Below are 13,401 nucleotides of genomic sequence, written 5' to 3'. Positions count from 1 at the left end.
GCCCACATGTAGACTCAAATGGGCTGAACCGGTCTGGACTGCATCTGGCATTACTGCAAGCTGTCTGCTTCCACTGTCAGCAGAAAGGACTGACCAGACAGACGGTCACATCTTCAAATCATAGTTTTCAACAGATTTGTAATTTATTTATGAACATCTTCTCATGTAAAATATGTTGATGGATGTATTCTTTCTTTTATGCCATTATTTCCTGCCTTTTGGTTCTTCCTCCTGCCCGCCTGTTGTTACTGATGGTTCAAGGTCTGCGTGTGTGTCTGCGTGTGTGTGTATGTGGCACTCAGGAGGTTGTGGGTTTGAATCCGACTTGTGGCCTTTCTGTGAGGAGTTTGCATGCTCTCCCTGTGTCTGCGTGGGTTGTCTCCGGGTTCTCCAACTTCCTCCCGCCACCAAAAACATGCAGCTTAGGTGGATTGGTGACGTTAAATTGCCCGTAGGTGTGAGTGTGTGTGTGGTTGATTGTCTGTCTCTGTGTTGCCCTGCGATGAACTGCCGGCTTGTCTAGGGTGTAACCCCGCCTCTCGCCCATTGACTGCTGAGATAGGCTCCAGCTTGGTCCACGACACGGTGCCGGACAAAGCGGTTGGAAAATGAATGAATGAATGAATACCAGGCACAAAATGTGTACGACCCCCAACCCAAACTTGATAATAAACACGGAACGTCATGATTTTCTATTTCTTTTCAGCCTAAATCGACTGCACTTACTGGAGAGAGTATTCAGACGTATCCACCTGGCTTATTTTGTATAAATATACACTCATTTTGAATTTCATACTTGTATTGTCATATTTGGTTCTAATACTCTACACATTTTCAATGAGGACAGATGTGTGTGTGTGTGTTCACATAAAAGCTGACTGCAGTGTGTGAACGTGTGTGTGTGTGCGCATCCTTCTTCTTCCATGTGATGGGATGGCTGAGCATGTTGCCATCGGTAACATCTTCCAGGGGGTGGGGTGTCTCTTGTGTTTTTTTTTGTCAGACATCTTTTCTAATCCTATAGGTTGACACTCAGATTCGGTTGCGGGCCCATTGCCGATGTTTGCCCCACATTATTACAGTATATTGTGCAGCAACAGCGATACAACTATACCGTTTCATTTGACTGGGTCCTGAAATAAAGCTCTTCTGTATGCCATCGGCCTGGTGACGATGCCCTATGCCACCCTGTTAGTCTGCAGCATGCTACAGCATGCTAAACTCTCTATAGTTTGACTATTCTTTCTTTCTTTCTTTCTTTCTTGCTCTTGTTTTAGAGTTATGTGGAGAAAATAATGGAAGTGTTTGAAATAAAATGCCTCTTGTGTTTTTAACCTGTCCCTTTGTTTTGCTGTGTTGTGCTTTCATACTTCTTGTGTGCAGCATCTCAGACGCAGAGAGGGAGTGGCACAGGCCTGGTTGAGAGGGAAGGGTTTAGTTACTATGGCAACCCTAACTGAATTTTCCTTCATCAGTCAAGGGGCGTGTACTATTTTTAGAGGTGGGATTTACCTTGAGACACTAATATTCTAATACTAATTTAAGAGGAATATATATAAAATAATACAGTAAAACATAAAATAAGGTGAGGAATGGAAGGAGGCTGAATTTGTGGAAGAGATGCGAGTCGAGTAAACGTAGAGGGTAAGGGAAGCAGTAAACATGCATGAAATACATGCAATTTCAAATATCAACATTTTAAAATCAGTTTTAGTGTGTGTGACGTTTTAGTAATTTGTGACGCGTTTGTTGAGGTGTCAGGTGCATCAGGGTTAAATTGGACATCTGGCACCATCACCTGGTCACGGGTGTAAACTACAATATATTATATATACGTACAGTATATACCTGCTGAATAGATTGTTTTATTCCACTTGCACTTAATAATAAAGTCCTTTTTCCTCGATACCTCTCGCATAAATCTATCCCCGTTCCGCGCTTTGCTCCGAGCATAATATATTTACGGTACTTTAACATGTGCCGATTTACGACCGAGTCGGTTTACGACAAAACCCTCGGAGCCAATTGTTGTCCCCCTACCAACAATCTTGATTTACAAAACAAAACAAACAACATCAAAACAGCAATAAAATGGCTGAAGATTAACTTTATGGATGTTTTGACCTTTTTTTCGCTGTCACTTTTTTTGGAATCCGAATGTGATTACGAAGCACTCGATTAATTTATCAAGAAAAGCGTCAATAATTAATAGGCTTTATTTTCTTATCATTATTGCCATAAATTAAATTTATTCCAAACGAGTTCCTGTTTTAATTGAATTGCAGAGATTCTGCCCGGACCTGTCATTACACTCTTCTCCACATGGGGGCAGTCAAATCTAACAAGTTTACCTTTTCTCTGGCTCCACTAACAAGGATATACATCTTTTACTTTATTATGGGTGTTCTTCGACCATTATTATAACCACGGTTTTAAAGTGTCAGCTGAAAACGACAGGACATGGTCATTACAAAAAGATGAGCGCTGAGTTTCTGATGGCGTCATTGCACCCCAAATATTATAACATGATGATGTGTTGTTGTTTTAATACAATATGAGGTGCAGTAAAAATGACAATAATGGTAAGAAATGGCTGTAAGTGCAACGAAATCCTTTAATTAAATGGGCCCCAATAATGAATGCAAGAGTGACGTTATTGAACATTATCGAACACGCACTAAAAGAAATAAGTAAGTAAAAAGAGAAAGAAAGAGAAAGAACGGCAGTGAAGGGAAACAAGCTTGGAGGAGCATACTTTGATTCCCCTTTGTAGTGAGAATACGATGCGCATTTGTCCTATTGTAGATCATTCTCGGGAGTGTGGGTGACCCGTGGGTGTGATTTGAGGTGGGTGCTGTGATGTAACGGGGGGAGGAGGTGCCCCCCCCCCCCCCCCCCCCGCAGAGCGCAGCATGAGCGCTCCGCAGCAAAAAGGATGTGCGAGCAGGCAGCGCGCTACTGTCGGGACGGAGTCCACAAACTGCTCAACAAGGAACAAGCCAAACTTCGTGCGCAGCCGAACCCCGTAGCCGGTCAGGACAGCGAGTCCGCGACGGCAGCGCAGTCCGGAAACAGCGGCGCCCAGCCCGGTGGAATCGACGGGCTCGTCCGCTGGATCGTCACCAAAATGAGCGACAACAAGAACATCTCCAGCCGGGAGTACGCTTCCAGCAAGGAGGAGGTGGCCGTGGCGCAGGAGCAGTTCTTCGCCCCGGAGCCGCGGAGAGGCATCTCCGTGATTTTGGATGTGAGTATGGAGAGGCGCCACGCAGGTTGGGTGGGTAGGATGAAGACACCCAGTGAGCGGTGCGTCCTGACGCACTGGAACTACGCTTCGATGTGCCGTTGAGTAGTAGGTCCGGTCTGCCGGGGATCAAACCTCTCACCTCCCGGTGACTTCTCAGCCTCGCGCCATTCTGCTAATGTCCCTTCTTAAAACTGATTTTATATTCTGTAGGTTTCATCCCAGAAATCGTCGCTGCAGGGCGTCGTTGGTTTTTAATGTCCATCTAAGGAAAGTCCGACGCGTAACGCGCTTCACCGCGCCGCAACTCCATCTCTGGTAGAAGACGCGCCATCAAGTTAACAATTTATTATCTGTTAGGATCCTTAGAGAACGTAACTGCTCCTAAACCAACAATAGTTACTGGTGAAAATGTCTTGTTACCGCATTTAAGAGCATTTAAAGATGCTCCAGATTTGGAAGCGGTCATTACGCAGTTCAACCCATCGATAGGTTCTGGTTGAATGTTTCCGTGGAGACCAGCTTTAATGCTGGTGTGGCGGTGCGCATATGGGGCTAAACGAGCGGCTGATCTAGAACGATCGATTTGTTAAGGGCGCGCGCCCCCCATCAGTGGCAAATGGGTTACAGGCGCTCCCTCCCACACCTGCCTGCCTAATTAACTCCAATTATCCGGTTACACTGGTTAAAAACAAAAGAGAACACTAGTTTAGATTCCGGGTTGTTTGTCTGTTTGCAAGAGAACTCAAAAAGTTACAGACACTTGATAACATTTTCAGCAAATGTTACCAGGAACAGATGAATACATTCCGGTGATGATCCAGCAGAGATCCTGGATTATAGATCTGTCTGGGATAAAGTCAGGTTTATATCTTTTTATTCCTACCGTTTCCTGTTTGCTTCTCTTTAATTGATAAAAGTCATCTGTTATCTGTGTGCCGATGGGCAGCATTCTCCTCATTAGATCCTGCCTGCTTTGTTTCTCCCTCATCCTTCGCTCATCCAGTCTTCATCTAAACCCAAGTGCACCTTCCTTTCTATTATGTAAACTCCTTTTATCCTTTGTGCTGCCCCTCCTTCCTTCCCTATTCGCCTTCTTTCCTTCATATCCTGCTCTCCCCAGTCGGGCAAAGAAAACATCCATTCTTAATAAGGTTAAGAAATGGATGCAGCTCTGTCCCTCCCTCTTTATATTCTGTTCAAACATATTCACTCCTCTCCTTTCCTGTCTCTGCTCTACTAACTCTTTATCTCTGCTACAACTCTCATCGCACGCTCAAAATTGTTTTCAGAATTGTACATTTGCTTCAGGATTTGTAAAGGTGGTTTGCACGCACTGGCCACCGTAGGTAGAACAATTTAGGAGGGCGAATGAGCTGCTTGGTGGGGGTCTGTGCTCTCTGAGTGCTTTTCTTGTTACTACTTGCAAAAATCTTGAAATGAAATTATGATTAAATACGTAATTTAGACGTTTGCATAAACGTCCCTCCTGACACAATCAAGAATTGTCAACATGTACATGTACGTCATCTGTAAATTTATGATTATTTTCATGGTCTATTTATCTGCACACTTTTCAGGATTAAGTGATTCATCAAAATGTTGCAAAAAGCACTTTTTAATTCCTCAAAGTGTCAACTTTTTTATTTTATCCAGCCAGCAGCCAATTTACTATAATATCTACCAAAAGCATTGATGCATTGAATCCTCATTGCTCATGAATCACTTGTCAAAAGAGATTATTATTTCAGATAAACTTGCAATTTTAAATGTGTGAAGAATCTAAACAATTACGTGCTTGAAAAATTAAATATTCCTTTTTTTTTTTTTTTTTGAACTTTATTCACAGAAAAAACAAACAAATATTCCTTTTTTGTTGATTAATTTCATCAGTCGTTGCAACAAATCTGTCGGGTCCGTAGGAATGTTATCCTGACAGTTGCATTAATGTTTTGGGTGAAAACTTAACCTCCTTTGTGATTTTTCCTGCAATGAACTGGCGACTTATCCAGGGAGTACCTGGCCTCCACCTACAGTCAGCTGGGACGCTGGAAGACACTTATCCCGTCCACCTGTCTGCTCGTAATCTTTTGTTATCCATAGCTCATCATAAACTAGCTTTTCCAGTGTTTACACATTTAATTAACCAAAACAAGTATCTGTGATTTATAATATTTAATTATTCTATTTTTAATTATTCTATTGATATAAAATTTTCTGTGGCGATCGGCGGGGGGATTTGCAACCTCTTTATATTATTGTTTCCTCCTAATGTAACTATTAATTAAGACATGCTTTTATTTTGACGGCCCCCTGCTTCCTGTTTGACTCGACTTGTTTGCTGTCTGTTCACAGATATTCAGAAGAGCTGACAAAGATGGTGAGTAAATTCATTGATTGATTGAGAGAAATCCCACCGGTTCCTATCATGTATTTATCTCTATTGATCATCGGCTGTTGTTGCGCATCACAGTTGCGTTAAATGATGCATGGTGACAAACAACTTGACAAACAAACAAATTGATCTAAGAAGATGCATAGTTTGAAATGTACTCTGATATTCGACACATTTTCACACTTTTATTTGGGACATTATACAATCCAAAAGGTATTTGTACGCATGTTCTGTATCTCTTGAATGCAGCAGATAGATACGGATGAAAAACGTCTCCCACATGACCTGACCTGAAGAAGAAGTCTAAGGATATGATGATTGCTGCGAAAGTAGCGACATTTAATCCTCTAATCGCTGATTCATATATTCTCCCTGAGTGTTTCAGGGCCGCTGTTGATTTCAGGTGCAAAGATTCTAGATTCTTCTCCAGCTGCTGAAGTCTTTCAGCGTCGCTGCGCGGTTCTTCCGACGGCTTCACCTCAAGCCTAGTGTTTCTCCTCTCAGAGGCTTTTTGCATCGCATCGCTGCGTCTGCCTGCTGGCTGAGCTGCTGCACTATTATACCACACTCGCATCATGTTGGGAAATTAAAGTGTCTTCAAAGGGGACACTTTATATTGCTGTGCCAGTAAGTAGTTTGTTCCACCCCTCTGGCATTACATGCACTGCTGCTTCCTGTCTGTCTTCTCCTTCTTCTTTGTCTCCTCCCTGTGCTCTCCTTCCTCCAACCTCTTTCTCAACCTCTTCTTCATTGCCTCTTTTATTCCAGCAGTGACACAAAAGAAACCCAGACAATGTAGCAAATGAGAGTAACACAGGGGCAGCACGGTGGCACAGTGGGTAGTGCTGTTGCGTCCCAGCTAGAAGGTTATAGGTTCAAATCCAGCTGGGGGCCTTTCTGTGAGGAGTTCGTATGTTCTTCCCTTGTCTGCGTGGGTTCCCTCCGGCTCGAAAAAAACCACGCAATTTAGATGAATTGGTTGAACTAAACTGTATAGGTGTGAATGTGTGCATGAGTGATTCTGTCTATATGTGGCCCTGTGGTGAGCTGGCGGCTTGTCCAGGGTGTACCCCGCCTCTCGCCTGTAGACTGCCGGGATAGGCTCCAGTAGATCCCGTGGCACGGATTCAGCGGTTAAGAAATTCAGTGAATAAATGAATTTCTAGGGTTGAATTTGATTATTACCTCTGCCAAGGTGGTTATGTTTTTGACATCGGTCATCATTGTCAATCTTTCTCTACAAAGTAAAGCACAGATCCAGAACGCCGGTTCAGAACGTGTGTTTTCATGTCACTGCTCTTTGAGCGGCGTCCAGTCAGATCAAGAATGAAACGGCTCTTTCTCTTTTGCAAACGAGCTGCAGGACTGTGTGCAGCTTTATGATAACAGTCCACATGGGCCTTTTAGGAAGTCAGTTCGCGCTGGAAAAATGTCCAAAAAGGCCAACATGGACGCCGTCGAGTGAGGGGCAGAGAAACGAGACCAAGGAACAAAGGTTAACAGAAGAAGAAATGTGGTTATTTGATGTATGGAACGCTGACTGAAAAGACAAAAAGCAGCTCGCAGACGCTGAAGAAGAGTTATTTATATCCTCCTCCTCTCTCGGGGAGCGAGGGGCTGTTTTAATGAGTAAGAGAAGAGCAGAAGAGGCGCTAACTGGGAGAGGAGAATTGCTGAAAAGAAAAGACGGCACAGGGTGAAAGAGGTTGACAGAGAAGCAGGAGGTGGCGAAGTCTAAAAGGAAGAGGAGGAGGAGTACAAAGAGAGAGGAAGACGAGCAGGGTGAAGAGGAGAAGCAGAAGCGAGAAAGAGCATCGTATAGCGGATTACCGAGCAGTAATTGAGCTTTAATTGGCTCAATTCTGTCTTTACATTCGGAGCACACGTTTTAAAGATTGGCCTTCCTGGCCTCTTGCTGCTGAAACAGCAAGTCATTTGTGTGCGTGTGCGTGTTTGTTGTGTGTGTGTGTAGGTGTGTTTGTGGGTGTGTGTGTGCGTGTGTAACCATTGTAATGCAGCTGGTGGAATCTTTCAGCAACCAATAGTTCTCAGAAACAGTGGCGTCATTTGACATCACTAAGCTTCCAGTTTGCATTCGCAGTAACGCGTCCGTGATTTCCTGTCGTACATTGACCTGTTTATTTTGCCTCTCATCAGCGATTTGCTGATTATGTTAAGTGTTTAACAGAAAGCAGGTGTCGTCCCCCCCCCCCCGACCAGACAGCCTTACAGACATTGATCTCCGACCTTTTACCGCAGACTGGGGGAATTTAAATGTAACCACAAAACCTTATATTATTCACTTGTGATAACTAGTAAAATATTATTATTAGTGTTTTTTCTGTTTTATCAGTCAAAATGTTGAAAACTTCCCGATCTCACAATGATAAAGAATCATTAGAATTAGAAATATTTCCTGGCTCCAGATCACCAAAACGAAATCACCTCTAGGAAAGGCTAAGGCCCATCTTTTTTGAAAATGACATTCAAATCCATTCACTAGATTTAGCATCGTCCTACCAACAAACAAACAAACAACAGGGAATCACCCAACCTCCTTGGCTGAGGTAAAACATTTCAGCGGTAATCACACAGAAAGGTCGAAGGCCTCGATCAATCTGTGGGTCCATTGTGTGAATAGATCATCCCCGGGGGTTAGATGATAACTAATGCATCATCGGTTAACACACTTGGCTGAATATTTACAATCCTTAGTGACACTAAAGTTTAATTTAGTTGCAGAAACCCAAACATAACACAGTGCCCCCAGATGATTAACATCAGCTATGCACACAGCCTATATTAAATCTGAAACGTCTACAGCTTGTCGCCGAGCCAGTCAGAATGGCGTCCTGTGTGTCTAATTACCTGCAGTGTTTAATCAGGGAGCTGCTGCTAATGAGTCCTGAACGCCGAGGAGAGCTGACGGGAAAAGGGAGGAACTCGAGACGTGCTTTAGCTGTAGGATAAAAGTCAGAAATTGTACTTCCCATCTCTTCAGAAACATTCGCTAGAAAATGAGGCGCTGGCAGCGTCACCTAGAGAATACACACGTAAAATAACTTAACAAAGCAGGCAGGCTTTCGCGATGCAACCTGGATCCTGCTTTAGCCAACAGAACTCAGCGCTGAACTTTATGATGCAGAAGAGACGTGATGTGAAAGAACCAACGGACTGAAGAGTAAGGCCGATGGAGGTGGTCTACAGAAGAAAGAACAAGAGGGGATTGATGGTTATTTGATCACAGCTTTGGCTGTCTGGATCTGGATCAATAGTGAGAGTCGAGAGTCCTTTGCCAAGGCGGTTAGGATCAATCGCCTCTTTTCAGCTCGTTCGATCAGATTATTCTACGGTGTCAAACTGTTAGGATGCATAACTCAGTCCAAATTCGTTAGTTTCAAAACTGTAGTTGTAAATGATTGTTTCCCACTTTACATTGCAGTCCTACTCATAGTTAGCGTGTCCTCCACCACCTTCTCCTCCTCTTCCTCACCGTATCTGTGCCCTAGCCTGGTTTACTGGCCTTTCCTTGCTGCATCCCTTCCTCATCCCCAGATTTGCTTTCCAAAGCAGGTAAAGCCCTGAGGGACAGGAAAGGACGGATGACGGGAGATCTATACAGATCCACAGCAGAATGATTGCTGTTTTTTTATGTGGGAGTTTAAAGTAGGTTTCCAGGTCTTCAGACTTTTAGGTGCCTTCCTGAGGGGATTTATCAGCATGACTGCTTTAGAGAAGATGATCAACTGATACCTTAGAAGCAACTTTTGATTAAATCCCAAAAATATTTGTGGAAAAATCTCAACATTAAGATGGAGAAGTCAGTCCAGCCACTTTTGTCTCGTTTTGCACTTCTTCCTGCTTCTTGTTCCACACTGCTCGACACAGTTGAGCTAACTCCTGAGCCATAGCCAGCCTCTAGGGTCAAAATAGTTATAATCTTGCTTAGATATAACAGAAAAGTTTTCTTCAGTCTCAAAATAATCCAGCCACGGCGAGGCGGACGTTATGTAATCGACGGCATCTGTCTGTCTGTCCGTTAGCAAGATAACTCAAAAGGTTCTGGTTGGATTCGGATGAAATTTTCAGAACATTTTGGGAATTTTACTAGGAACAGATGATTACATTCTGGTGATGATCCAGAATAGATTCTGGATTCTTGGTCACTTGGAAATTTTCATCTAATGCCGCAAAACCTCATTGGTGGTAGATCTTGCTATTTTTATTGCCAGTGCGAGATCAGAACAATCGGCCTTTCTGGTTTGAGGAAATATTAAAAAAGATCTTTCATAAATAGTGATTCTTTAGGAAACAAAAAACGTCTTGCTATTGATGAGACACTGTGCTTCCCTGCAGAAAATCGTGGATCAGGGACGCAGACAAATGAGAAGACTGCTGTTAGCTCATTGAGAAACTGTGAACCTGCCTGGAGATGGTTCTGAACCACCGTGAGATTACGGTGACCACAGATTAAAGCAGAAAAGCATCCTGGGTGCCGTTTCCTTTCATTCTTAGAAAGCCTCTGAAACCAATTTGATCTAAATCACAAATCAAACCTAACCAAAAAGCAATTCCATCATGAAAAGCACACTCCAAAAAAGACCCAGTGATACATTTACATAATCAGATTAACCTGTTCTACTGGGATTATCAAGTCTCACAACCAGTTTTATTGAACCTGCACACAGGTCTCAATAAGCACAGATAATATTGATTGATGTTTTGAGTGAGGGAAGGATTGAAACCAAAGATCAAAGAAATGATGAAGCTGAACATGTCAGATTTCATTTTCACTCAATTTGAGCAAAGTATCATGTTCTGCTTGTAATGTAAATGTATTCTAAATTTTAATTGCTGTGGATGATTTCTCTGCTTTGACATTTTTGAAGTGGAGCAATCAGATTTAAAATGCTTCATCATGAACTGGATTCCAATGTGGCCTCCCAGCGAATTATATAAAAAACTAATCTAACGTGTCACCCTGTAACTCTAAATCCCACTAAATCCAGGTGGGAGAAACGCCCCTTCCATTTTAGGGTCTGCTTTCGTTATACAAATATACTCTGTAGAAGCTAAGCGTCTTGTGTGCTTGCACTGCAGGGACAGCTCAGCGAACTTTAGCTTTGTCGCTCTATGAAGTCTGTTGTGGGTGTGTGCATGTTTTGTGTGTGCAGCTACATGCAGAATTCATTTGCTCGGGCAGCTTTGAGCATGTTTACCTGATAGCGCTGTTCAAAAGTAGGTACAAAGCTGCACCATTAGTGGCCTGCTGGGCTGCGAGGCCGATGATAATACGGATCATATTCCTTCTTCCGGGCGTGCTGGTAAAGTTTCTGCTCTATAGAGTTTCTTATTGTGACATGAATTACAGGAATACAGTACCAGCAGCGGACAGCGACCTCACGGAGCACCGTTGTAGTTTTCATTTTTTTGCACAGCGAAAACCTATTCTGGGAGACACGTAAAATGATCAAATACATTTTACATTTCCAATAATAAGTTTACAGTATGTTTGGAGTACACACACACAGTGCAGCAAAGGAACCACTACCACAAGGAGACTGGATACAGCTTAACAGGCTCCCTAAAAATGTCTGTAGCCCCTTATCCTGGAGTGCGGACATTGGACAAGACTTTTGGCTCCACCGTGGACAGATCCCAAGTGATTCTGCAATCCAAACGATGAAAGAAAGCAATTTATTTTATCGAGTTGGGTTGGAAAACTTGTTTCACTCCAGACAATTCCAGCTGCAGGATGCATGTCAAATTTACTAAGGTGGGCCCCAAACAGGGAAGATGGTCTTTTATCTGTGGCTCTCTTTGCTCGGCTCATTTAGAGGCACAATGGGTTGTGAGGCTCAGGAAAATGTTTGACTCCCTTCCTGGAGAATGTAAACATCTATGATGGATGGCAGTTTTTCATTTGACAACCGAACCTCTCAAATTTCTCACTAAAATACTTGTGCTTTTACAGTATTTGAGTTTTATTTGTCTGCTTCACATTTACATGTCTCAATCTGAGTGAAATGTTATCACACAAACAAATATTTGGGGGATTTTTATGCAAAATCTGACTGAAAACAATTCTCCTCTGTATCCAAGTGATTGTAAACTGAGGCGTTGAGTCTTCAGAATGAGAGCCAGAGCCACATTGAATGAGATAAAACAGTTACATTAGCTTATCAGGCTAACTTAGCATCTTACAAACCTTAAACTGAACCAGAAGCGTCTGTTTTCTACATCATCCCGTTATTCTCCTGGTATTGTTTTAGGAATATTTCTCTTCATGGCACATTTGTCCAGCGCTTTCAAACACGACTGTTTTACATCACTCAAAATCTGAAGGGATGCAATCTGCCATCTGCATTTATTTTTCGGAGACAAAGTCGAAGGGAATTCAATGCAATCAGTCGCAGAGGGAGTACCTGCCATAGCGGAGAGGTTGCCATGGTGAATGCAGCCACAGCAGATGATTGGCAGTACCGAGCTGCTCTCTGTTTGTTCATATTGGGAGTCGAGCTGTGGCTGGTATTTCCTGACTTTCCCTCTCTTAATGAGCAGCGGCTGGGAGCTGTCACTCAGGAAAGGATGCACGTTCACTGATCAGTATCTTTGTGTATTACTGGAAGAGTGGAAGACTCTCCTGTTATGAGCCTTAAAAGCACCAGGGCCCTCAGGACACGACATTTACGTGCCTCATAATTAACGCTCTGGCCTTGCTGTGTGTGTGTGTGTGTGTGTGTGTGTGTGTGTGTGTGTGTGTGTGTGTACGTGTGTGTGTGTGATAAGATCTCCCAGATCACAACCAGAATGGGATAGACTCAAACAGTGATTGCTTTTATTTGTGGTTTCCCAACATTGCTAGTGATAATCAGTCTTAGCAAGCCAAGAACCTCTTATGAATAAAAATATAAAAATGAAGTTCTTTCAGCATCTGTATTTACGCATTTAGCCTGAGATCAAGGATACGGCAACTCCGGTTACCACTCAGTTGCCCCTGGTTACAGCATCCTCCCAGGGGATTTTATGGGCTGTTGTTGCCATGATACTAAAGTTCGCCCCTCTGCTCTCCTCTCATCAAATAATTAACCCTGCACATGGCTAACAGCATTTTGCTCAGATCAAGTTTTAATCATTGTTGGTTCAACTGCCAGCTGTTAAAATGCTAATTTTCAGTCTCAGTTCGGTTTAATGGAAAGCCGAAAATTAATTAAACATTAGGTCAGTCAACACAACTCTATATGTGGCGTCTATCCATCTCAAAGGTTGCAGAGTGATGGAGAACGTGGAGAGGAAGTGAAGAATCATGTGCAGGCAGGCTGGAACGGGTGGGCGAAAGTATCAGGTGTGCTCTGTGATAGGAGAGCGTTAGCGAGGATGAGGGGAAAGGTCTACAAGGGAGTGGTGAGGACAGCCATGATGGACGGCTTAGAGACAGTGGCTCTGAGGAGAAGACAGGAGGCAGAGCTAGAAGTGGAGGAGATGAAGATGCTGAGGTTCTCCTTGGGAGTGACCAGGTTGGATAGGATTAGAAATGAGACAATAAGAGGGACAGTGAAGGTTAGACGTTTTGGAGACGAGGTCAGAGAGACCAGACTTTGATGGTTTGGACATGTCCAGAGGAGAGACGGGGACTATATCGGTAGAAGGATGCTGAGGATGGAACTGCCAGGGAACAGGGCTAGAGGTCGACCCAGGAGAAGATGCATGGACGTAGTGAAGGAGGACATGAGAGTGGCTGGTGTTGGGGAGGACGATGCAA

At 43.4% G+C, this 13,401-nt stretch overlaps 1 protein-coding gene across 1 annotated transcript in view; it reads left to right on the top strand.

The window, feature by feature from the left end:
- Positions 1 to 2,935: 2,935 nt before the first annotated feature.
- The window catches only part of necab2 (N-terminal EF-hand calcium binding protein 2), a 46,904-nt gene continuing 36,438 nt past the window's right edge, over positions 2,936 to 13,401 (top strand). The window contains exons 1-2 of the mRNA XM_068739641.1: positions 2,936 to 3,247; positions 5,600 to 5,624. Coding sequence (XP_068595742.1) covers positions 2,936 to 3,247; positions 5,600 to 5,624 — 337 coding nt within the window. The remainder of the gene's footprint in view (positions 3,248 to 5,599; positions 5,625 to 13,401) is intronic.

Source organism: Brachionichthys hirsutus, chromosome 5, assembly GCF_040956055.1.
Source record: "Brachionichthys hirsutus isolate HB-005 chromosome 5, CSIRO-AGI_Bhir_v1, whole genome shotgun sequence".
NCBI lineage: Eukaryota > Metazoa > Chordata > Actinopteri > Lophiiformes > Brachionichthyidae > Brachionichthys > Brachionichthys hirsutus.
Note: the sequence above shows the minus strand (reverse complement) of the source record. Positions and strands in the feature narration are given on the sequence as shown.